General features: G+C 66.2%; 1 protein-coding gene and 1 long non-coding RNA gene across 2 annotated transcripts; both read right to left on the bottom strand.

Moving 5' to 3' along the window:
- Positions 1–2224: 2224 nt before the first annotated feature.
- On the bottom strand, positions 2225–3193 carry LOC118721888. The gene is made up of 2 exons (XR_006741999.1): positions 3128–3193; positions 2225–2496 (listed from the first exon to the last, which is right to left on the bottom strand). It is a non-coding gene; the product is annotated as an uncharacterized LOC118721888 (long non-coding RNA).
- A 3406-nt stretch (positions 3194–6599) lies between these two features.
- On the bottom strand, positions 6600–17004 carry LOC118721891 (maestro heat-like repeat-containing protein family member 7). Its single transcript, XM_045583439.1, is given in 12 exon segments — positions 6600–6624; positions 6626–6662; positions 6969–7215; positions 7738–7878; positions 8172–8286; positions 8986–9150; positions 10269–10444; positions 12204–12351; positions 12792–12946; positions 13452–13601; positions 15489–15605; positions 16921–17004. Coding segments are annotated over 12 exon segments (1560 nt in total).
- Between the last annotated feature and the right edge of the window lie 8585 nt (positions 17005–25589).

Here is a 25589-nt window from a genome sequence, read left to right on the forward strand (position 1 = left end):
CCCCCTCCTCCCCCCACCCCGTCCCGCCTCGGGCCAGGCCACGTGGGAGCGCCCTGGGCCCGGAGGTGGGCACCCTGTCTGCACCCCAAACCCCAAACCCTCCCCCGCCTGAGCCCGCGGGGCCCTGTGAGTCCGGGCCCCATCGCCTGACCCCTGTGAATGCTTTTTAAATGTTCCTTTCAGAGAGGAAGGGGGACTGAGAGAGAGAGAGAGAGAGAGAGGTCCATGAGGAGAGGATCACGGACCGGCTGCCTCCTGCACCCCCCCCCCCCCCCCACTGGGGACGGAGCCCCGACCGGGAATCGAACCCTGGCCTCCTGGCTCACAGGTCGATGCTCAGCCCCGAGCCACGCCGGCCGGCCTCTACGAGTGCTTTTGAAGCCACTTGGGGAGCAGAGGGGGTGGGGCGCACGGAGACGGTGTCCCCCGCTGCCCAGGCGGCTCGGCGCCGTTGGGCCCACCGTCCGCAGTATTCACCGTGTTAACACTCAGTGTTGGCCTCGGTGCAGTGACCCCCACCCGCCCCCGGCAGCCCTCGCTGGCGTCGGCTCTGGAGGCCGCCTAGGCAGGGGGAAGGGGCAGAGGCTGGGACCCCCCGAGCCCCCTCACGGCAGCTGCACCCAGGACGCCGGCCGCCCCCGGGGCGGGGCTGGGCTCGGACTGCACCGAACAGCTGCAGCAGCCGCACCGGCCGGCTCTCAGCACGCTTTCTCACGCCGGCCTGGGGGGCGCAGGTGGCAGCTGCTGGGATGGGGGGGAGGGAGGGCAGGGGGTGCCCAGCTCCATCAGAGGCCGGCCGGCTCCCTCCTGGGCGGCCTGGGCGGTGCGGACACCACCTGCCCCTCCAGCTGCCCCCGCCCTGCCTGTGCCTCCGAGTCTGTGCCCGAGTGCTGAGCCCCTTCCTGGGGGGGTGGCCCAAACCGGCGCCTCCGCCCCCCTCGCCGTCCCAACTGGACGCTGCCTGTCACTCTGAGCTCGGCCGCTGCACCCCCCACCCCACCCGAGCCTTGCCCCTCTCCGGCCCCGATCCTGGGCTGCCTGCCTCCCGGACAAGGAAAGTTCTCTCTTCTGTGGCTTCTTCGTTCTGTTCCCTGCCCTGGCCCCTCCCTGCACTCAGATGAGCCCAACCACACCCCAGGCCAGCCCTGGGGGCGCCCCGAGGCCCGCGCCCAGGAGTGGAGCCTGCCCCTCGAAGAAGAGGCAGAGGGTCAGAGGAGACCTCTGCAGCGACCGGGGCCGCCCCGCCCGCCAGCTCTGCCCCAGCCTCCCCCCAGGCCGTGGGCCCGGGCCCCCTCCCGCGAGGCCAGCACAAGGCGTGCAGGTCCGTGCCTCCGCCCGGACTGTACGGGAGTTATTTGAGCCGCGGGCAGCTCTGTTCCCGGCAGACCTGTGCGCCCTCGGACGTTGTCGGAATAAAATCTGAATGACCGTGGCCGTGGGTTTGGTTCCTGGGCCCCTTCTCCGTGGGGGATGGGCCTCCGGGGTGTGTATGACCTCGCCGTGCCCTGTGCCCTCGAACAAACCCCGCGCCGGCCTCAACCAGCGGCGACCGGCCGGCGCAGGACAGCGGTCGGCAAACTCCTTCGTCCGCAGCCAAATACCATCAGCGCAGCGACGGACGCGTCTCCGGAGAGCCACACTTTTTAAACCTAAACGTCTCCGAACGCCACGTCTTCCACACAGACCCGCCCAGGCCATGGGGTTTGGTGGAAGAGCCGCCCTCCAGGGGCCCGAGAGCCGCAGGTGGCTGGTGAGCCGCAGTTTGCCGACCGCGGGCCCAGAACCCCCGGCTCAGCTGGGGCGCCTCCGCTCCCAGGCCGGGAGGCGGGCGGACGGATCCCAGAACCCCCGGCTCTGGCCTCAGAGCGAGAGATCGGGCGGAGGGGCGTGGGGGGCTGGGCCAGGGGATCGCTGCTGAGGGGTGGCCGCCGTCCCCCTTTACCCCCCCCCCCCCCCCGCTGGGCACGGACTCCCTGGACAGACCAGGAGGCCTGCCCCCCAGCAGTCCCTAATTTCGTGTTAATCCTCAGCTGAGGATACTTTCCGCTGATTTTGAGAGAGAGGGAGAGAGAGAGAGAAACATCGATGTGAGAGACACAGGGATTGGCTGCCTCCCACGGGCATCGAGCCTGCCGCCGAGGTACGCGCGCCCTTGGCCGCAATCGAACCCGGGACCCTCCAGTCCTCGGGCTCTATCCACTGAGCCACACCGGCCGGGGCAGCAGAAGTTCCTCCTTTTATTGTGAAGGTTGCGCAGGCCCAGGCCTCCGCCTCCAGCCCCGGGCTCAGGAGCCACCCACCGGCTCTGGGCTGCCCCCCGAGGGTGCGGTGTCCGCCCGCCCGTCCGTCCAGAGCGGCTCCCTCAGCGTCTCCAGCAGCAGAGCCAGCAGGTCCGGGTCCGAGCCGGCTGGCTCCTGCTGGCTTCCAGGACGTGCAGGGTCTGCGTGGCCAGGCAGCTGACCGCGGGGTCCGGGTCCTCGCTCATGGACCTCAGGGCTGGAACGGAAACGGCGGGTGCGCCCGGCCCGTGGCTGAGGGGTCCGACCAGGAGGGGGCGGTTCCTGCAGGGGCGCAGGCTCCATCCCGCGGGGGGCGTGAGGGGGCAGCCGGCCCACGATTCTCTCATCGTTCATCTCTCTTTTTCTCTCTCTCTCCCTTCTCTCTGAAATCAATAAAAATACTTTTTTTTTTTAATCCTCACCGGTGTGGCTCAGTGGATAGAGCGTCGGCCTGCGGACTGAAGGGTCCCGGGTTCGATTCCGGTCAAGGGCACGGACCTTGGTTGCGGGCACATCCCCAGTGGGGGGCGTGCAGGAGGCAGCAGATGGATGTTTCTCTCTCGTCCATGTTTCTGACTCTCTATCCCTCCCCCTTCCTCTCCGTGAAAAATCAATAAAAAATATTTTTTTTAAAAAGAAAGACCGGGCTCTGGGCCCAGAGACGCTGCCAGGCTGGCGAGCAATGGCGGGGTGGGGGGTGGGGGACAGGCCCTGGAGGCGAAGGGGCTCCCCAGGAGGCTGTGCACAGAAGCGGGAATGGGGGGGGGGGGGTGCTGGTGGCTGAAAGCCGAGCCTCAGCTCCTCTGGGGCCTCGGGCTCGGGGGGACCTCGGGGCCTCGGCCACTCACCCTCGGAGGCCGTCCCAGCGTCACTGGCCTTGGCCACGGCGGGGCTCTGGATGATCTGGCCTGCGGGGGGCACAGCGCCTCAGGCCCCGGAGCGGGGAGGGCCTGGTGCACCTGCTCAGAGCCCCTCCCCAGGCCCTCCCTCCTCCCCTGGTCCCCCCTCCCTCCTCAGCCCTCCCTCCTCCCCTGGCCCCTCCCTCCCTCCTCAGCCCTCCCTCCTCCCCTGGGCCCTCCCTCCCTCCTCTGCCCTCCCTCCCTCCCTCCCCAGGCCCTCCCTCCTCCCCTGGTTCCTCCCTCCTCCCCTGGTCCCCCCCTCCCTCCCCAGGCCCTCCCTCCCACCCAGGCCCTCCCTCCTCCCCTGGTCCCTCCCTCCCTCCCCAGGCCCTCCCTCCTCCCCTGGTCTGTCGCTCCCTCCGAAGCCCTCCCTCCCTCCCTGGCCCCTCCCTCCTCCCCTGGGCCCACCCTCCCTCCCCTGGGCCCTCCCTCCCCCCCTGGTCTGTCACTCCCTCCCCAGGCCCTCCCTCCCTCCTCCGCCCTCCCTCCCTCCCCAGGCCCTCCCTCCCTCCCCCCCTGGCCCCTCCCTCCCTCCCCAGGCCCTCCCTCCTCCCCTGGTCTGTCGCTCCCTCCCCAGGCCCTCCCTCCTTCCTCAGCCCTCCCTCCCTCCCCAGGCCCTCCCTCCCCTGGTCCCTCCCTCCTCCCCTGGCCCCTCCCTCCTCCCCTGGGCCCACCCTCCCTCCCCTGGGCCCTCCCTCCTCCCCTGGTCTGTCACTCCCTCCCCAGGCCCTCCCTCCCTCCTCAGCCCTCCCTCCCTCCCCAGGCCCTCCCTCCCTCCTCCCCTGGCCCCTCCCTCCCTCCCCAGGCCCTCCCTCCTCCCCTGGTCTGTCGCTCCCTCCCCAGGCCCTCCCTCCTTCCTCAGCCCTCCCTCCCTCCCCAGGCCCTCCCTCCCCTGGTCCCTCCCTCCTCCCCTGGCCCCTCCCTCCCTCCCCAGGCCCTCCCTCCTCCCCTGGTCTGTCACTCCCTCCCCAAACTGGACGTGGATGCCAGCCTCCCCTTTGGACGTTACCCAGGAAGTTGAACCGTCCCTGCTTCTCGGAAGGTGGAGGGGTGTGGGGGGGGGGGGGGACGGAGAGGGGACCTTGTGCTCCCACTGGGCTCTGAGCTTCCCACGGAGGGAGCACCCGGCCCTGACCCCACCGCCTGGGAGCTCTGCGGCCCGGCCTCCGGGGACCGGCCTCCGGGGACGAGGCCCGCGCTGCCCCAGAAAGGAGCTCCCCGAGGCAGAAGGGGCAGCCGGGCCAGGCCCCCCGCCCCCAGGCCTGCGTCCTGGGCTGAGCCTTGGGGGGGGGACCCCGGGACGAGGACGCGGGGGGCGGGGGGCGCCCACCTGTGAACCACACGGCGGCCTGGCGGACGGGGGCCTGGGGGGGGACCCCGGGACGAGGACACGGGGGGCGGACGGGGGCCTGGGGGGGACCCCGGAACAAGGACGCAGGGGGCCTGGGGGGGCGCCCACCTGTGAACCACACGGCGGCCTGGCGGATGGGGGCCTGGGGGGGGGACCCCGGGACGAGGACATGGGGGGCGGGGAGCAGGCGCCCACCTGTGAACCACACGGCAGCCTGGCGGACGGGGGCCTGGGGGGGGACCCCGGAACAAGGACGCGGGGGGCCTGGGGGGGCGCCCACCTGTGAACCACACCGCGGCCTGGCGGATGGGGGCCTGGGGGCTCTGCAGCAGGGTCAGGCTCTGGGTCAGCAGCCATTGGCCTCGTCCTGCCTCGCGCTCCAGCTGGGGGACAGGCCGCCGGTCAGAGGGGACCCCACAGGCAGGGGCACCCCCGACCAGGGTCCCCGCTCACCAGGGCTCTGAGGATCGTCCACAGGTCCCCGTTGGCGAAGACGGGGCGCAGCCGCCACCAGCCCAGGAGGGAGGCCAGGCTGTGGAGGGCCAGCCGGCAGACCTGGCGGAGGAGGCCGGGCGGGAGCGGGCTGGGAGCGAGCTGGGAGGGGCGGGGGCGGGGAGGGGGCTGGGAGGGGGGCAGGGGGGCAGACGCCGGGCGGGGGCACCTGGGTTTGGGAGGAGGGCAGGGTTTCCAGGCAACTTTCCCACTGGCAGGAGGTTTACTTTAGTTTTTTATTTATTTTTTTAAGATACATGTTATTCATTTCCCACAGAGAGGGGAAGGGAGAGGGAGAGAGAGTTAGAAACATCCACGATGAGAGAGAAACACCGACCAGCTGCCTCCTGCACCCGCCCCACTGGGGATGTGCCCGCAACCAAGGGATATGCCCTTGGCCGGAATCGAACCTGGGACCCTCCAGTCGGCAGGTCGACATTCCATCTACTGAGCCAAACTGGTCAGGGCGATTTACTTTTTAAAATATATATATATATATATATATATATATATATATATATATATATATATATATATTTTATTTTACAGAAAGGAAGGGAGAGGGAGAGAGAGTTAGAAACATCCACGATGAGAGAAACATCGATCAGCTGTCTCCTGCACGCCCCCTGCTGGGGATTGAGTCTGCGACCCAGGCACATACGTGCCCTTGACTGGAATGGAGCCCGGACCCTTCCATCCGCTGGGGGGGGGGGGGGGAAGGTGCAGGGCCGAAGCCCCCCCCCCCAGCGCCGCCCCCCAGCCCAGCGGCAGGGCCCCGGGACCGGCCGGGCCTCACCTGGGCCACCCGGGCGTCCCTGTCCGCCAGGTGCACCACCAGGAGGACCAGCGTGCTGAGCAGCTGCTGCCGCAGCCGGGGCGCCAGGAGCGGCCTCTTGACCTTGGCCAGCAGCGCCCCGTAGATCTCGAAGGCCATCAGGCGCCGGGGCTCCGCCTCCTGAGCGGGGAGACACTCTCCGCCCCCGTCCACCCAGGCCCTCACCCCCCTGACCGGCCGCCCGGCCCCGGGCCCTCCCGCCCCCGCCGACAGCGTCCCCTCTCCCCGTGCACAATCCTTATCGGCCGGCGTGGCTCCGGGGCGGAGCATCGACTAATGAAGCAGGAGGTCAGGGTTCGATTCCTGCTCAGGGCACAGGCCCGGGTGGCGGGCTCCATCCCCAGGGTGGGGTGTGCAGGAGGCAGCCGGTCCAGGGTTCTCTCTCATCGTGGATGTTTCTCTCTCTTTCTCTCTCCTCTCTCTCTCTCTCCCCTTCTCTCTCTCTCCTTCTCCCCTCCCTCTGAAATCAATAAAAATCTATTGTAGGCCCTAACCGGTGTGGCCTGTGGACTCAAGGGGCCCGGGTTCGATTCCGGTCAAGGGCATGCACCTTGGTTGGCGGGCACATCGCCAGGTGGGGGCGTGCAGGAGGCAGCCGGTGGATGTTTCTCTCTCGTCGATGTTTCTAGCTCTCTCTCCCTCTCCCTTCCTCTCTCTCTCTCTCAAAAAAAAAAAAAAAAATCAATAAAATATATATTTTTAAAAAAATCTATTTTAGAGAAAAGAAGAGAGGACATAAGCCATCAGCCCCCAGAGAATGGCAGCCAAGGCAGCAGGGCCTTCCAGATCATTCCTCTCAACCCCCTCTCCCCCCCCCCCCGCACACACACACACATGCCCTCCCCTCAAACCCCCTTCTGCCACACACACACACACACACCCCTGCCCTCCCCCAACTTCTCCCCCCTTCTGCCACACACACACACACACACACACATGCCCTCCCCCCAACCCCCACTTCTCCCCCCCCCACACACACACCCCTGCCCTCCCCCAACTTCTCCCCCCTTCACACACACACACACACACACACACCCCTGCCCTCCCCCAACTTCTCCCCCCTATCTCACACACACACACACACACACACACACACACACGCACGCACACACCCTGCCCTCCCCAGCCGCCCGGAGCTGGGACGAGCCGTGGGGGCGGGCGGGGGGAGGGCAGGGGCCGTACCGCCTCGAAGAGGGGCCGCAGCGAGACGACCAGCTGCACCAGGAAGGAGGGGGCCCTCCGGCGGGCGCAGTGCTCCACCAGGGCCCGCAGCACCCGGAAGGCCTCGCGGAGCACCCCGGGGTCCTCCGCGTGCAGGCAGCGGAGCACCTGGGGCTGCAGGAGGCTCAGCCGCGGGGCCTGCGGAGGGAGGGCCCGGGGTGCTGGCGCCTGCGGAGCCCGGCTCTCGTCCCGGCGCCGGGGCGGCCACGGGGGGTGCCGCCCGCCCTCACCAGGCCCCCATGCAGCGTGCAGGTCTCGGCCGCCCGCCCTCGCCAGGCCCCCGTGCAGCGTGCAGGTCTCGGCCGCCCGCCCTCGCCAGGTCCCCGTGCAGCGTGCAGGTCTCGGCCGCCCGCCCTCACCAGGCCCCCATGCAGCGTGCAGGTCTCGGCCGCCCGCCCTCGCCAGGCCCCCGTGCAGCGTGCAGGTCTCGGCCGCCCGCCCTCGCCAGGTCCCCGTGCAGCGTGCAGGTCTCGGCCGCCCGCCCTCACCAGGCCCCCGTGCAGCGTGCAGGTCTCGGCCGCCCGCCCTCGCCAGGTCCCCGTGCAGCGTGCAGGTCTCGGCCGCCCGCCCTCGCCAGGCCCCCGTGCAGCGTGCAGGTCTCGGCCGCCCGCCCTCGCCAGGTCCCCGTGCAGCGTGCAGGTCTCGGCCGCCCGCCCTCACCAGGTCCCCGTGCAGCGTGAAGGTCTCGGCCGCCCGCAGCAGCAGCATCACGGTGGCCGGCTCCCCGCGCGGGAACCAGCTGGCCAGCACGCGGGTGGCGGCCTCGTCCACGGCAGCCGCCACGTCCCGGCTCCGGAGCAGCTGGCAAAGGAGACGAGAGGGCATGGACCTGGGTGGCGGGCACACCCCGGAGGGGGGCGTGCAGGAGGCAGCTGACGGGTGCTTCTCTCTCCTTGGTGTTTCTAGCTCTCCCCCTCTCCCTTGCTCTCTGTGGAACATCAATGAAATGTATTGTATATAGTCTATGTGTGTATATATATTCATACATGTTTATATATATATATTCATAGACAAAGCTAACCAGGCCCGTTCAGACCACCTGTGCCCGTGTCCCTGTGCGGCCACCGCCGGGGACTGACCGCGAGAAGACCCACCTCCGGCAGCAGCTCGAGGGCTGTGCGGTGGTCCTTGTAGTCCTGCTCCTGGAGCATCTGGATGATGAGGCTGAACACCGGGCGATTGTGCCAGCACTCCTTGCTCACCATGGCCCTGGGCACGGGGCTGGGTCAGGCCTGGCCGCAGGGCACCCACAGGAGGGCCGGGGCCAGGGACACAGCCAGGCTTAGCAGGGGCACCCAGGAGGCCGGGGCGGGCACACAGGAGGCACCCAGGGGGCCGGGGCAGGCACACAGGGGCACCCAGGGGGCCGGGGCGGGCACACAGGGGCACCCAGGGGGCCGGGGCGGGCACACAGGGGCACCCAGGGGGCCGGGGCGGGCACACAGGGGCACCCAGGGGGCCGGGGCGGGCACACAGGGGCACCCAGGGGGCCGGGGCGGGCACACAGGGGCACCCAGGGGGCCGGGGCGGGCACACAGGGGCACCCAGGGGGCCGGGGCGGGCACACAGGGGCACCCAGGGGGCCGGGGCGGGCACACAGGGGCACCCAGGGGGCTGGGGCGGGCACACAGGGGCACCCAGGGGGCCGGGGCGGGCACACAGGGGCACCCAGGGGGCTGGGGCGGGCACACAGGAGGCTGGGGCAGGCACACGGGCACCCAGGGGACAGGGGCACCCAAGGGGACGGGGCAGGCACCCAGGGGCACCCAGAAGGTGGGGCGGGCACACAGGGGCACCCAGGAGGCCAGGGCGGGCACACAGGGCACCCAGAGGACTGGCGGGCACCCAGAGGACCAGGCGGGCACCCAGAGGCACCCAGAGGACCGGCGGGCACCAGCGCGGGCTCACCTGGCCAGCACAGTGACGCCCTCATAGTGCCTCTCGGGGCTGGTGAGCAGCCCCCAGCCGCCCAGGGTCTGCACGGCGGACACCAGCTCCCCGTAGCCCGCGCCCCACACGAGGGCCTTCAGGGCCTCGACGGTGGAGCTGGGGAGGGACGGGAAGCAGACGGGTCAGCCGCCCCCCCGCCCCCCCCCCCCGCAAGACTCCCTGAGGGCTGCGGGGGACCAGGCCCCGCGGGGGAGCCGGGAGCCAGCAGGGGGCAGGCCTGAGTCCAGGGCTGTGGGCACAGAACCCTGGCCTCGGCCCAGGAGCGGAATTAAAGTCTTCTTGGCGTGGCTTCATAGTTGAACATCAGCCTGGGGAGCCGAAGGGTCCCGGGTTCGATTCCGGTCGAGGGCACGGACCTCGGCGGCAGGCTCCTCACCCACCCCGGGGCCCTGGTCGGGGCTCAGGCAGGAGGCACCCCATCCAGGTGTCTCTCTCACATCGATGTTCCTCTCTGCCTCTCCCTCTCCCTCCCACTCTCTCTAAAAATCAGTGGGAAAATATCCTCAGGTGAGGATTTAACAACTAAATTAAAAAATAATAATAATAAAAAGTCACCCTAGCTGGTGTGGCTCAGTGGATAGAGCATCGGCCTAAGGACTGAAGAGTCCCAGGTTTGATTCTGGTCTGGGGCGCATGCCTGCATCGTGGGCTCAGTTCTCAGTCGGGGACATAAAGGAGGCAGCCAATCCATGCTTCTCTCTCGTCATTGATGTTTCTATCTCTCTCCCTTCCTCTCTAAAATCAGTTTAAAAAGTCCACTGAGCCTGGCCGGTGTGGCTCAAAGGTTGAGCATCAACCTATGAACCGGAGGTCAGGGTTCGATTGCCAGTCAGGGCACATACCCGGGTTGTAGGCTCGATCCCCAGTGGGGGGTGTGCAGGAGGCAGCCGATCCACGATTCTCCCTCAACATGGATGTTTCTCTCTCTCTCTCTCTCTCTCTCTCTCTCTCTCTCTCTCTCTCTCTCCCTCTCTCTCTCTCTCCCTCTCTCTCTCTCCTCTCCCCCTTCCTCTCTGAAATCAATAAAACATAAAATAAAATAAAAACTGATCCGCTTGCCCCCTCCCTATAGCCCTTCCCCACCTTCCCCACAACCGCCCCCTGTTGCCAGTGAAACAAGTTTCAGTGGGGTGCGGGGAGCCCGTGTCCCGGCCAGCGGTGCAGGGGGGGGGGGTCGGGAGGTGGCAGGGGAACACCCGGATGGAGGTGTTCAGAGGGTGGGCCCGGGGGACCCGCGGTACCTGACGGGGTCCGTCCACTTGGTGACGTTCTGGTCGCTCTGGGCGGCCCCGGCCCCGCCCTGCACCACCAGGAAGGACGTCTGGATCAGCAGCGCCATGAACAGCGGCGGGAACAGCACCTGCACCTCCGTCCGCCGGCTGGGCTCCAGCAGCAGCTCGTGGATGGCCCTGGTGGCCTGGGGCGGGCGGAGGGCGGAGGGCGGGCCCCTGGGCATCGCTGCCGCCAGGAGACCTCCGCCCACAGTGACCCCCACGGGCGTGGGAGTCAGAAAAAGTCCGGGGAAGCCGAAACCGGTGTGGCTCAGTGGATAGAGCGTCGGTCTGCGGACTGAAAGGTCCCGGGTTCGATTCCAGTCAGGGGCATGTATGTTGGTTGCGGGCACATCCCCGGTGGGGGGGTGTGCAAGAGGCAGCTGGTGGATGTTTCTCTCTCATCGACGTTTCTAGCTCTCTATCTCTCTCCCTTCCTCTCTGTAAAAAATCAATAAAATATATTTTTTTAAAAGGTCAAGGGAAAATTCCTAGAATGCAATTATTTTAATTTCTTTTTTTCCTTTTTCTTTTTTTCTTTAGAATCTTTTTTTTTTTAATTATTGATTTCAGAGAGGAAGGGAGAGGAAGAGACAGAAACGTCAATGACGAGCGAGAACAATTGATTGGCTGCCTCCTGCACGCCCCCTACTGGGCATGCGCCCTGACCAGGATGGACCCGGAGGCCTCTTGGTTCCTGGGCCAAGGCTCACCCGCTGAGCCACACCGGCTGTGCAGAACGCCATGATGTTAAAGTGCTCCCGCCTCTGCCCGTTGCTTATTGCCTCACCGTCCTTGACAGTTTACGAGGGCCTGGGGGGTCGGTCCCCTAAGCCGCCCAGGAGAAATGGAAGCCGTCCTGTCCCCCAGAGGCATGGTGGACTGCGAAACCCTCCAGGACCGCACCCCAGACTCTGGAACGTCCCACCCAACACTGGGAGGAGGGGGAGAGGCCCAAGGAGCTCAGGACAGCAGGGCCTGGGCAGGGAGGAGCCCCACCCCACCCCAGCGCCCCTTCCCAGCCCCAGTGCCCAGCCACAGGGCCCCGCCCAGCCACAGGGCCCCGCCGAATCCCAGGGCCTTGCCCACCCACAGGGCCCCGCCCAGCCACAGGGCCCCGCCCACCCACAGGGCCCCGCCCACACAGAGCCCCGCCCACCCACAGGGCCCCGCCCAGACACAGGGCCCCGCCAAGTCCCAGGGCCCCGCCCACCCCACCGGGCCCCCGCCCACCCACAAGGCCCCGCCAAATCCCAGGGCCTTGCCCACCCACAGGGCCCCTCCCAGCCACAGGGCCCCGCCGAATCCCAGGGCCCCGCCCAGCCACAGGGCCCCGCCCAGCCACAGGGCCCCGCCCACACAGAGCCCCACCCAGCCACAGGGCCCCGCCCAGCCACAGGGCCCCGCCAATCATAGAGCCCCGCCCAGCCAGAGGGCCCCGCCCAGACACAGGGCCCCGCCCACCCACAGGGCCCCACCCACCCACAGGACCCCGCCCACCCACAGGGTCCCGCCCAGCCACAGGGCCCCGCCCAGCCACAGGGCCCCGCCCAGCCACAGGGCCCCGCCAAATCCCAGGGCCTAGCCCACCCACAGGGCCCTGCCCACACAGAGTCCCGCCCACCCACAGGGCCCCGCCCAGACACAGGGCCCCGCCCAGCCACAGGGCCCCGCCCAGCCACAGGGCCCCGCCAAATCCCAGGGCCCCACCCACCCACAGGACCCCGCCCACCCACAGGGCCCCGCCCAGCCACAGGGCCCCGCCCAGCCACAGGGCCCCGCCCACCCACAGGGCCCCGCCCAGACACAGGGCCCCGCCCACCCACAGGGCCCCGCTCCAGCCCGGCCCCCCCACCCACAGGCCCCGCCCAGCCACAGGCCCCGCCCCGCCCCGGCCCCGCCTACGATCAGCGGGGAGATCTGTGTCCTGTCGCTGGCCTCGGGGGCCCTGCGCTTCAGGGGCAGCGTCAGCCTCTGCAGCAGGTGCTCCATGATCATCACGTAGCTCTGCGGGATCGCCGCCAGGATCTCCCAGGGTTTGCGGTTCCCCTTGCTGAGGCAGAAACCCAGCGGCTTATCCCCCTCCACAGCCCCGCCGGCCCCCGCCCAGCACCCATCAAACCCACAGCGGGCAGAGCCGGGCCACCCAGCGCCCCGCCGCGCGCAGCAGGAAGCCGAGCGGGGACCGAACGCCGAGAGGGCAGCCCCGGCCGCCCGCTGTGGCTCCGAGCACAGAGCGTCCGCCTGCGGACCGAAGGGTCCCGGGTTCGATCCCAGCCCAGGCACCCACCCTGGTCTGGGCGCAAGCAGGTGGCAACTAGCCGATGTGTTTATCTCACATCGGTATTTCTCTCTGCCAGTCTCTCTCTCAAAATCGGTGGTGGGGAAACCAACGGAAAGAGGACTGAGAAGGAGAAGAGACGGGATCCCTTTGAGAAGGAGCCGACCGAGGCCCGTGGGGCGGGCGCGGCGGCCGGGGTGGGGGGGGCCCACCTGTAGGACTGGTCCTGCACCTTGAGCAACGTCAGGATGACGTCATCGGCGTAGGCCTGGGCCAGGCGCTGGAGGACCTTCCTCATGGTCTCCTGGGCGGTGGCCTCGGTGATTCGGTTCATGTTGTGGTAGATGAATTCCACGATTTCCGGGACCTGAGGGGGACGGGGGGGAGGGAGACACAGGTTCCCTCCTGAAACTCAACCCCCCTCATCAGGAGACCCATAGCCGGGCTCCCCCATAGCCGGGCTCGCCGATAGCCTGCGCCTCTGGGGAGGGCGAGGAAGAGGATTTGAAGCTCACATAATATTGCACATCAATGGAAACTGAAAAATAAATTTTATTTAAATATATATATTTTTTTTTATTGATTTCAGAGCGGAAGGGAGAGAAAGAGAGAAACATCCATCATGAGAGAGGATCATGGATCGGCTGCCTCCTGCATGCTCCCTACTGGGGATGGAGCCCACACCCCAGGCCTGTGCCCTGACTAGGGTTGCCGGCTTGATCTCCAGTAGGGGGCGTGCAAGAGGCAGCCTGTGGGTGATTCCCCCTCTTCCTTCCTCTCTGAAATCAATAAAAAGATTTTTTTAAGAAGAAGAAGAGGAAGGAGGAACCCTGACATTGACCTTGAACCGTCCGGCCCCTCACGGTGGCTACCTTGCCGATCTCCGGCATCGAGGACCTCAGGATCATCGTCAGGATCTTGGATGCCGCCCTGACATGGTCCTCCTTGGCGCTGGTCATGGCCTCCATGAACACCATGATTGCGTCCATCCTCTCCTCCGGCGTCAGGAACTCCCTGAAGAACTGGAGGAAGAGAAGGCACTGTTGCTGAAACCGGTGTGGCTCAGTGGATAGAGCGTCGGCCTGCGGACTGAAAGGTCCCAGGTTCGATTCCAGTCAAGGGCGTGGACCTTGACTGCAGGCACATCCCCAGTGGGGGGTGTGCAGGAGGCAGCTGATGGATGTTTCTCTCACATCGGTGTTTCTAACTCTCTATCCTTCTCCCTTCCTCTCTGTAAAAAATCAATAAAATATTTTTTTTTAAAGGTACTGTGGCAGCTGCCGGGGCGGGGGGGGTAGGGGGTGTCTGCCTGTGGGTAAAATGAGACGTTTCCGAGTTGCCTCTTAAGCATATGGTTCTTCAAGACTTGGCTGTGAAGTGACCTGCGTGGGCCCGGCCGGCGTGGCTCAGGGCTGAGCGTGGGCCTGGGAACCAGGAGGTCAGGGCTCAGTGCCTGGTGGGGGCACAAGCCTGGGTTTCAGGCTCCATCCCCAGTGGGGACGTGAGGGAGGGAGGCAGCTGATCCATGATTCTCTCCCATCATGGATGTTTCTATCTCTCTCCCTCTCCCTTCCTCTCTGATATCAATCAATAAATTAAAAAAAAAAAAAATCAGGGGCTACCTGACCAGCGTGGCTCAGTGGCTGAGCATTGACCTAGGAACCTGTGTGCCTGTGTGTCTGTGTGTGTGTCTGTGTGTGTGTGTCTGTGTGTGTGTCTGTGTGTGTGTGTGTGTCTGTGTGTTGTGTGTGTCTGGTGTGTGTGTGTGTGTCTCTCTGTGTGTCTGTGTGTTGTGTGTGTCTGGTGTGTGTGTGTGTGTCTCTCTGTGTGTCTGTGTGTCTGTGTCTGTGTGTGTCTGTGTGTGTGTCTCTGTGTGTGTGTGTGTCTGTGTGTGTGTGTCTGTGTGTGTGTCTCTGTGTGTGTTTTGTGTTGTGTGTGTCTGGTGTGTGTGTGTGTGTCTCTCTGTGTGTCTGTGTGTTGTGTGTGTCTGGTGTGTGTGTGTGTGTCTCTGTGTGTGTCTGTGTGTTGTGTGTGTCTGTATGTTGTGTGTGTCTGGTGTGTGTGTGTGTCTGTGTGTGTGTGTGTCTCTGTGTGTGTGTCTGTGTGTGTGTGTGTCTCTGTGTGTGTCTGTGTGTTGTGTGTGTCTGTATGTTGTGTGTGTCTGGTGTGTGTGTGTGTCTGTGTGTGTGTGTCTCTGTGTGTGTGTCTGTGTGTGTGTGTGTCTCTGTGTGTGTCTGTGTGTTGTGTGTGTCTGGTGTGTGTGTGTGTGTGTGTGTGTGTCTGGTGTGTGTGTGTGTGTCTCTCTGTGTGTCTGTGTGTTGTGTGTGTCTGTATGTTGTGTGTGTCTGGTGTGTGTGTGTGTCTGTGTGTGTGTGTGTCTCTGTGTGTGTGTCTGTGTGTGTGTGTGTCTCTGTGTGTGTCTGTGTGTTGTGTGTGTCTGGTGTGTGTGTGTGTGTGTGTGTGTGTGTCTGGTGTGTGTGTGTGTGTCTCTCTGTGTGTCTGTGTGTTGTGTGTGTCTGGTGTGTGTGTGTGTGTCTCTGTGTGTGTCTGTGTGTTGTGTGTGTCTGTATGTTGTGTGTGTGTGGTGTGTGTGTGTGTCTGTGTGTGTGTGTGTCTCTGTGTGTGTGTCTGTGTGTGTGTGTGTCTCTGTGTGTGTCTGTGTGTTGTGTGTGTCTGGTGTGTGTGTGTGTCTGTGTGTGTGTGTGTCTCTGTGTGTGTGTCTGTGTGTGTGTGTGTCTGTGTGTGTCTGTGTGTTGTGTGTGTCTGGTGTGTGTGTGTGTGTGTGTGTGTGTGTGTGTGTGTGTCTGTGGGGGGGCGGGCGGGGGTACACCTCTGTGGCCCCAGCCAGGCCCTCCTTCTCCCCGGCACACGCTCCCCTGGGTACCCCGTGCCTCGGGCGGGGGCGTTACCATGGTGAGGTCCTCGATGTAGACCAGCCACTCCCCACGGAAGTGCTTCTGCAGGTCCTTCAGGATCAGCTCCGTCTTGTGCTTCTGACCTGAGCAGAGCCGCCGTGAGGGCGGGGCCTGGGGGAGCACAGCGGGCCCCCCCCATGCGCTCCACGTGACCCACGGCCTGGGGGCGGCTCAGGGCCAGGCCGAGGGGCCGGGAAGCTGTGCGGGAGCGGCGGTTAGGGCCACGGACCCCGTACCCGGTGGGCAGGTGCATGGACTGTCCCACCCCCACTGCTCAGCCAACACCCTCTCGGGGGTACCTCCCACCCCCACTGCTCAGCCAACACCCTCTTGGGGGTACCTTCCACCCCCACTGCTCAGCCAACACCCTCTCGGGGGTACCTTCCACCCCCACTGCTCAGCCAACACCCTCTTGGGGGTACCTCCTATCGAATCACACAAAGCCAAGGTGGCCCTATTCCTGTGGCTCAGTGGATAGGGTCTTGGGTTCGATTCCAGTCAAGGGGCATGCACATTGGTTGCAGGCTCCTCCCCAGCCCGGCTCAGATCGGGGCAGGTGCAGGAGGCCACGCATCGATGTGTCTCTCTCCCATCGATGTTTCTCTCAGTCTCTCCCTCTCTCTCCCTCTCTCCCTAAAATCAATGGGAAAATATCCTCAGGGGTAGGATTGAAAAGCCATTTTTTCTAAAAGTCCCTTGGGGGTGCCAAAACCGGTGTGGCTCAGTGGTAGAGTGTCGGTCTGCGGACTGAAAGGTCCCGGGTTCGATTCCGGTCAAGGGCATGGACCTTGGTTGCGGACACATCCCTGGAAGGGAGTGTGCAAGAGGCAGCTGGTCGATGTTTCTCTCTCATCAACGTCTCTAGCTCTCTCTCCCTCTCCCTTCCTCTCTGTAAAAAATCAATAAAATATATTAAAAAATAAAAATAAAATAAACTCTCGGGGGTATTTGCAAACCCTCTGGTGTTCCTGTGAGCGTGTGTGGGTGCCGTGTCTTTGGTTTTCCCAGTGCCCAGAACACCCAGGCCTGGAGAGGGCGTCCGGGCCGGGAGAGAGAGAGAGTCCGGGCCAGGACTTCCCGGTTGGCTCCCTGAAACGGAGGCTCCTTTTCTGAGCCACACGCAGCATCTGAGGCTCAAGGTGATCTAGGCGGCTGCAGGCCTAGCCCTTCCCCGCCCTCCGCCCCATTTCCCCTCCAAGAATCTTCTAGAATCTCTTCACAGCAGCGGACATTGCACCAGCCACGGGCTGTGAGTTTCCTGCAGCCAACGCTGGCCGGTGCCGGGCCATCGGGACCTGCCCCTGGCCGGGCCTGACCCCGTGGCGGGGGGTGGGGGGCTGGGTGGGTCGGTGGGTCCCCCCAGGCGCCCGGGTCCCCCTGGGACACACACACACACACACCACTCACTTCTGTGGAGCACCAGCACCTTGAAGAGGTAGTGCAGGCCCTCCGAGGCACCTGCGCTGACCTGGGGGCTGCGGCTCATGCAGAAGATGCCCAGGGTGCCCATCAGCCGCCCGCTGATGGAGAACTCGCCCAGGTGCTGTGGGGAGAGGCAGCCGCGGTCCCCTGGGCGCCCTCCCTCCCCGCCAGGACCACCGGCCCCTCCCCGGCCGTCACTCCGTCAACATTCCTGACTCTCTATCCCTCTCCCTTCCTCTCTGTACAAAATCAATAGAATATATTTTTTAAAAAAAGATCAGCGCCCTGACCCCCCCCCTCTGGCGCTGCCCGCGGAGCCACAGGCTCAGGGGGCGCCCGGGGACAGCGAGGCCGCCCGCGCACCGGCTCACCAGCAGCTCAGGGAAGTTGCAGGTGAAGCGCAGCATGTGGGCGACGGCGTAGGCCGCCCGCGTCTGCTCCTGCTCCTTGTCGGACAGCGTGAGCCACGGCAGGATGATCTGGGGGGGGGGGGGGGGGGGCGTCAGGCCCCACCCGCCTCGGCCGGAGCCCGCACCCCGGACAGAGGCCAGGGAGACACACAGGTGGGCCCTGACCGGTGTGGCTCAGTGGATAGAGTGCCGGCGTGTGGAGTGAAGGGTCCCGGGTTCGAGTCCTGTCAAGGGCATGTACATCCTCCACGCCCAGGCGCCTGCAGGAGGCAGCCCGTCGATGTGTTTCTCTCACATCGATGTTTCTCTCTGCGTCTCCTTCCTCTCCCTTCGGCTCTCTCAGAAAAATCAATGGGAAAATATCCTCGGGTGGGGATTAACAAGATAAAATCACACACACACACACACACACACACACACACATTGAATGGCCAGATGATGATTATCCCTGAACGCATAATCATCTGGCCACTCCGTGTCCGTCCTATAGAGTAAAAGGCCAATATGCAAATGGTCCCCTCGACCAGGAGTGCGGCCAGCAGGCAGGCCGGCCACCCGCCCATGTCCCCTCCCCCTGGCCAGGCTGGCCGGACCCCACCCATGCACAAATTCAGGCACCGGGCTTCTAACATATAATATATAGAGAGAGACAGAGTGGCCAGGTGCGTTCAGAGGTCATCGTCATCCGGCCGCTCTGTGTCCACATCCGCATGGGCCTCTGGCTCCCTCTGGACTGGGCTCAGCTGTCGGGGGCCAGGCTCCCCGCCCAGGGCCCGAGGGACACCCATGCGACCCCGACACCCACCTCCAGCATCCGCTGCAGCATGGTCATGCTGGGGCCCAGGCCCTCCATCACCAGGGCCTGCAGCATGTCGTCCAACGCCTGGACCGTCTGACACAGGACACAGGGGGTTGGGGGGGACAGACAGCCATGGGGACCCCGTCGGTTCCTGGGCAGCCCCCCCAGACCCTCCTCAGGGGCCAAGAAAGTGGGGGCCGGTCCAGCTCGGTCGCCACACTCCAGTCTCCCTGAGAGCCGGCCTTCCCGGCCCCTCCCTCCCTCCCCGCAGGCTGGGGGGCCCTCCCTTAGGATGGAGGGTTCTCCCTCGGGACCAGCTCCAGCTCTTAGGACTGCGTCTGCTGGAGCCGCTCCCCGCCCCATGGGGGCTGTCTGGGAAGTCGGGGGGGTGGCCCAGGATGTCGGGGGGCTGCCCGGAGTCGGGGGGCGGCCCAGGACGTCAGGGGGGGCCGGGAAGTCGGGGGGCTGCCCGGAGTCAGGGCTCACCTGCAGGTAGAGGCTGGCCCTGTCCCTGCCATCCTGGCTGGGCAGGATGAGCGGCAGCGAGAACACGCAGGCCACGGCCGCCGTCACCAGGTCCAGCTTCTGCTCCAGGGGGAAGGGGGGGTCCACCTGGCTGGGGGCGGAAAGGACAGGGGGCTGGGGGGGGCTGGGGGGGCTGAGGGGCTGGGGGGGCTGGGGGGGCTGCGGGGGAGCAGGAAGGACAGGGGGCTGAGGGGGCTGGGGGGCTGGGGGGGAGCAGGAAGGACAGGGGGCTTAGGGGGCTGAGGGGCTGGGGGGAGCAGGAAGGACGGGGGGCTGGGGGGCTGAGGGGGGCGCGGCGGGAAGGACGGGGGGCTGAGGGGGGTGGGGGGCTGAGGGAGAGCAGGAGGACAGGGGGCTGGGGGGCTGGGGGGGCTGGGGGAGGCGGCGGGAAGGACGGGGGGTCTGAGAGGGCTGGGGGGCGGCAGGAAGGACGGGGGGCTGAGGGGGGCGCCCCGTTCGGGGCCTGGGACCCTGCAGATGAATTTCTCAGCTGCTATCTTGGGGACACAGGGGACAAAGGGGACCTGAACCCCAAACCCCTTCTCATGGGCGTCCCCCCGCTCAGAGCCCTCCCACCCCCACATCCTCCGAGGCTCCCAGGAGTGACACCGGGGTCCCCCACCCCGGTGCTGGTAGACGAGGGGCACCCCGAACCCTTCCTTGGACCCCGGGCTCTGGCAGGGGACCCCGCGGCCGGAGGGGAGGGGAACCTCAGGGCCACGATGGAGAGCATGGCCTGCTGGCGCACACTGCTGGTCAGCTCGCCGCCGCCCTCCTCCAGCATCAGGGCCTGGGGGGGGCAGGGGCGCCGTCAGGGAGACGCCCCGGACCTGCGCCCTCCGCCCTCCATGGGGAGGGGGGCCGCCGCCCTCCCCGGCCAGCCGCCCGCCGCCTGCACCTCGATCGTCCTGGCCGCCCCCTCCCCGGCCCTCGGCCGCCGCCCGCACCTCGATCGTCCTGGCCGCCCCCTCCCCGGCCGGCCGCCGCCCGCACCTCGATCGTCCTGGCCAGCAGCGTCTTGCAGACGTAGTCGCTCATGGAGACGTTGTCCTGGCCGCGGACGGCACCGGCCAGCGTGTCCACCGCCCGAAGGAAGAGCATCTTGTCCACCTCGGACTGGGGCAGAGCACACGGCCGTCTGCCCTCCCACCCTGCCCCGGGCCTGCTCCCGGCCCCACACCCCTCCGCCTGCTCCCCACCCCCCCACACCCCTCCGCCTGCTCCCCGCCCCCCCACACCCCTCCGCCTGCTCCCCGTCCCCCCACACCCCTCCGCCTGCCTCCCCACCCCCCCACACCCCTCCGCCTGCTCCCCGCCCCCCCCCCCCCTCCGCCTGCTCCCCGTCCCCCCACACCCCTCCGCCTGCTCCCCGTCCCCCCACACCCCTCCGCCTGCTCCCCGCCCCCCCACACCCCTCCGCCTGCTCCCCACACCCCCACACCCCTCCGCCTGCTCCCCGCCCCCCCCACCCCTCCGCCTGCTCCCCGTCCCCCCACACCCCTCCGCCTGCTCCCCACCCCCCCACACCCCTCCGCCTGCTCCCCGTCCCCCCACACCCCTCCGCCTGCTCCCCGTCCCCCCACACCCCTCCGCCTGCTCCCCGTCCCCCCACACCCCTCCGCCTGCTCCCTGCCCCCTCCCTACCCTGCCCCTGACCTGCTTTCTGCCCTCTTCCTACCCGGCCCCCGACCTGCTCCCTGCCCCTTCACCCCCCCCCCCCACCTGCTCCCTGTCCCCCCACACCCCTCCGCCTGCTTGCAAACTTGATCCCCCTACCCCTGCCAGGGGGCAGGCGGGAGGCAACGGATGGATGTGTCTCTCACGTCGATGTTTCTCTCTTTCTCTCCCTCCCCGCACCCCGCACTCTCTTAAAAAATAATCAATGGAAAAAATATCCATGGCTGAGCATTGATCTGTGAACCAGGAGGTCATGGTTATATTCCCGGTGAGGGCACAGGCCTGGGTTCTGGGCTCGACACCCAGTGTGGGGCGTGCAGGAGGCAGCCAGTCCCTGATTCTCTCTCATCATGGATGTTTCCATCTCTCTCTCCCGCCCTTCCTTTTCCTCTGACATCAGTAAACATATATTATATATAATATATTATATATAACATACGTAATATATAATATATAATCCCCTCAGGTAAGGATTTTTTTAAATGAAACACACACACACACACACACACACACACACACACACACAAACCACGAGAGAGCCCTGACTGGTGTGGCTCAGTGGATAGAGCACCGGCCTGCGGACTGAAGGATTCCGGTCAAGGGCATGCACCTTGGCTGCGGGCACATGCCCAGTGGGGGGTGTGCAGGAGGCAGCTGATGGATATTTCTCTTTCATCCATGTTTCTAGCTCTCTATTCCTCTCCCTTCCTCGCTGTAAAAAAATCAATAAAATATAGCCGAGACCGGTTTGGCTCAATGGGTAGAGCGTCGGCTTGGGGACTGAAGGGTCCCGGGTTCGATTCCGGTCAAGGGCATGTACCTTGGTTGCGGGCACGTCCCCGGTGAGGGGTGTGCAAGAGGCAGCTGATCGATGACTCTCTCCCATCGATGTTTTTAACTCTCTATCTCTCTCCCTTCCTCTCTGTACAAAACCAATAAAAATATATTTTTTAAAAAATCAATAAAATATACATTTTTTTTAAAAACAAGCCAGCGGGCAGCGGCCTGTTTTCTGCTCCCGGCTCAGCTCTCACCATCTCTCCGCCTCTGAGGAATCCCAGGATGCACTGGTAGGCTTCTCGCTCCGACTGGCGCAGGGCTGCAGGGATGTCATCGGGAGGGCGGCTCGGCTGCCCCCTGAGACGGCCCTGAGGCCGGGCCTCCCCCACCCGCCCTCCGCCCAGGGGCCCAGGACCCACCGCCCTCCGCCAGGGGCCCCGGGGGCCGGGGGCGGGGCGGGCACCCATCTCCGGAAGGAGCTCCTCCAGGCCCGTGGCCCCGTCTGGACGCAGAAGCTCCGGGGATAGACAGGACGGGGCCCGGGTTCGGGGGTTGGGCGCCGGGCATGGCCGGGACGGAGGAGCGGGAAGAGGGTGACCAGAGGTCCCACACGGGCACCGACATTCCCACGTGTGAACGGGCTTCACACCCCCACTCAGCCGGCCGGCATGGCTCCGTGGCTGAGCGTCCGCCTAGGAGCCAGGAGGGCAGGGTTCGATTCCCGGTCGGGGCACAGGCCCGGGATGAGGGCTCCATCCCCAGTGGGGGGCGTGCAGGAGGCAGCCGGTCCGTGATTCTCTCTCATTATTATTGACGTTTCTCTCCCTCTCTCTCTCTCCCTCTCTCTCTCTCTCTCTCTCTCTCTCTCTCTCTCTCTCTCTCTCTCTCTCTCTCTCCAGAAATCAGTGGGGGAAATAGCCTCAGGTGAGGATGGAAAAACAACAGAGTTTTGGCCCAAACTGGTGTGGCTCAGCGGATAGAGCGTCGGCCTGCGGACGGAAAGGTCCCGGGTTCGATTCCAGTCAAGGGCATGTGCCTTGGTTGCGGGCACATCCCCAGTAGGGGGTGTGCAAGAGGCAGCTGATCGATGACTCTCATCGATGTTTCTAACTCTCTATCCCTCTCCCTTCCTCTCTGTACAAAATCAATAAAATATATTTTAAAAAAAGATACTTATCAACTAGCCAATCTTTAAAAACAAAACAAAAAACAAAAACAAAGAAACAGAGTTTGGAATTCAGCCGCTGACTCGGGAGTCCTGGGCACAGGGGGGAACCTGAGGTGCAACTGGGTCCCCCAAAAGGTGTCCTGGTCCCCCCCTCTCACCCCCCGCCTCCGCCTCCGCCCAGCTCCTGAGTCTCAAGCAGCCAGGTCTGAGAAGGGCCAGGCCTGCGGAGGCCGGAGCCGGGAGGGCCGGCCGGCCGGGGTCCTCTCCCCGGAGGGCGGGCGGGCGGGCGGTGGCCGTGGCCGTGGCCGTGGCCGTGGCCGTGGCCGGAGTCCTGCCCGGGGCTGGGACAGGGGGGCCGTGCTCACCGGCCAGGTTGGGCAGGCAGGGCGCACACCTCCGGGGCTTGGAGAAGTACACCCTGCCGGCCCTCTGCCCGCCGGGATTCCGGTTCATCGGCGGGCGGCGCCTGCAGCTCCCAAGGACGGACGCCGGGGGCCGGGCCGGACGGGCGGACGGACAGACGGACGGACACTCCTTCCAGGAGGCGAGGACGCCAGAGGCAGGCGCTGGGCCGGGCGAGGAGGGGAAGTCACGGACCCTCCCAAGGCCCCAGTTCACCCCAGCTCCCCCGGGGCCCTCAGACCGGCGGGCGGCTCAGTGGTCAGAGCGTCGGCCCGCAGACCAAAGGGTCCCGGGTTCGATTCCCGGTCAAGAGCATGGACCTTGGTTACGAACTTGATCCCCTCCCCCAGGTCAGGGGGCGGGCGGGAGGCAACTAATGGATGTGTCTCTCACATCGAGTTTTTTATTTTGTTTTATTTTTAATACGTTTTATTGATTTTTTTACAGAGAGGAAGGGGGAGGGAGAGAGAGCTAGAAACATCGATGAGAGAGAAACATCCATCGGCTGCCTCCTGCACCCCGCCCCCGCCACTGGTCCCGGGTTCGATTCTGGTCACAGGCATGGACCTGGGTGGCGGGCACATGCCCAGTGAGGGGTGTGCAGGAGGCAGCTGATGGATGTTTCTCTCCCATCATCGATGTTTCTAGCTCTCTATCCCTCTCCCTTCCTCTCTGTGAAAAATCAATAAAATATATATTTTTTAAAATAATAATAAAAAGCGTGAGCCTGCTGGGCAGGGCCAGGCGTTTAACGAACGGACCCCAAACGAGGCCTAACCTGGCTTGTGGGCCGGACGCCCCCCGCCCCCCTAGGAGCCCCTCGGGTGGGGGTCCCCCAACCCCCCCTTAGGAGCCCCTCGGGTGGGGGTCCCCCAGCCCCACCTTTAGGAGCCCCTCGGTGGGGGTCCCCCAGCCCCCCGCCCCCCTAGGAGCCCCTCGGGTGGGGGTCCCCCAGCCCCCCCTTAGGAGCCCCTCGGGTGGGGGTCCCCAGCCGCCCCCCTTAGGAGCCCCTCGGGTGGGGGTCCCCCAGCCCCCCCTTAGGAGCCCCTCGGGTGGGGGTCCCCAGCCGCCCCCCTTAGGAGCCCCTCGGGTGGGGGTCCCCCAGCCCCCCCCTAGGAGCCCCTCGGGTGGGGGTCCCCCAGCCCCCCCTTAGGAGCCCCTCGGGTGGGGGTCCCCAGCCGCCCCCCTTAGGAGCCCCTCGGGTGGGGGTCCCCCAACCCCCCCTTAGGAGCCCCTCGGGTGGGGGTCCCCCAGCCCCCCCTTTAGGAGCCCCTCGGGTGGGGGTCCCCCAGCCCCCCTTAGGAGCCCCTCGGGTGGGGGTCCCCAGCCCCCCTTAGGAGCCCCTCGGGTGGGGGTCCCCAGCCCCCCCTTAGGAGCCCCTCGGGTGGGGGTCCCCAGCCCCCCCCTTAGGAGCCCCTTAGGTGGGGGTCCCCCCAGCCCCCCCTTTAGGAGCCCCTCGGGTGGGGGTCCCCCAGCCCCCCTGTACCCGCCTCGGAGCCGGCGGCCGGGCAGCTGCCGGTCACATTTGCCTCCAGTCCTTGAACCCACGCCTCGTTACCCACGATGCAGCTGGACTGAGGGGCCTGGGCCTCGGAATCTCAGGCCCCCACCCCCCAGAGACCCCGGAGTTGGGCCCCCCAGGCCTCAGCCCGCCAGGCCCCCCCAAAGCCAGGGGCCCTGGTGCCCGGCGGGGCGCGGGGTGGGGTGCGCCTGGCCCCCCGCCGCCCGCCAGGCCCTCCCGCTACCTGGCACCCGGCTCCTCAGCGCTCGCTCCGGGACAGGCCTGGGGCCCCAGGGGGCGCCGTGCGGGGTGCGGGGGGCGGCCCCTGCAGGGCGGGAGGAGCCGGAGGCACCGCACCCACAGGGACCGCGGCCGCCCGCCCGCCCGCCCCGGCCCTCGTACCCTCCCGCCCCCCACCCCAGGGAGACCCGCCCCCCCAGGGGAAGCCGATGCCAATGGGCCCCGCCCGCCCGTCCAGCTGCCGGGACCCCAGACCGGCGCCCGGCCACCCACAGGTCCTCAGCACCGAGCACCCTGCAGGGCCCGGCCGGCGTGGCTCAGTGGTTAGCATCCACCTGGGAACCAGGCGGCCACGGTTCGATCCCGGGGTCAGGGCACAGGCCCGGGGGGCGGGCTCCAGCCCATGTGGGGTCAGGGTTCGATCCGGGGTCAGGGCACAGGCCTGGGCTGCGGGCTCGGTCCCATGTGGGGTCAGGGTTCGATTCCCGGGGGTCAGGGCACAGGCCTGGGCTGTGGGCTCGGTCCCATGTGGGGTCAGGGTTCGATTCCCGGGGGTCAGGGCACAGGCCTGGGCTGTGGGCTCGGTCCCATGTGGGGTCAGGGTTCGATCCCGGGGTCAGGGCACAGGCCCGGGGGGCGGGCTCCAGCCCATGTGGGGTCAGGGTTCGATCCCGGGGTCAGGGCACAGGCCTGGGCTGTGGGCTCGGTCCCATGTGGGGTCAGGGTTCGATCCGGGGGTCAGGGCACAGGCCTGGGCTGTGGGCTCGGTCCCATGTGGGGTCAGGGTTCGATCCCGGGGTCAGGCACAGGCCCGGGGGGCGGGCAGAGGCAGCCGGTCCGCGGTGCCCTCACCACGGATCTCTCTCTCTCCTCTCTGGAACAAATAAAGACGTATTCCTGAATGAAAGCACCCGTCAGACGGCCAGCTCGGCGGAGCACGGAGGAAACCAGACTTTATTGGCGTATTTGGCACTGAATTCCAGACGGCGCGGCCCCCCGCCCGGGGCGCGGCCGGCAGCTCACGGGACCAATAAGTTAACAGCGGGGACACGCGGGGGGCGGGGGCGGGGGGCGGGGGCGAGAGGGGCGCAGGCGGCTCCCGGCTCTGCAGCCCCAGGACACGAGGAGGGAGAGGGAGAGGGAGAGGGAGAGGGAGAGGGAGGGGGAGAGA

Source organism: Pipistrellus kuhlii, unplaced genomic scaffold (genome assembly GCF_014108245.1).
Source record: "Pipistrellus kuhlii isolate mPipKuh1 unplaced genomic scaffold, mPipKuh1.p scaffold_m20_p_186, whole genome shotgun sequence".
Lineage (NCBI taxonomy): Eukaryota > Metazoa > Chordata > Mammalia > Chiroptera > Vespertilionidae > Pipistrellus > Pipistrellus kuhlii.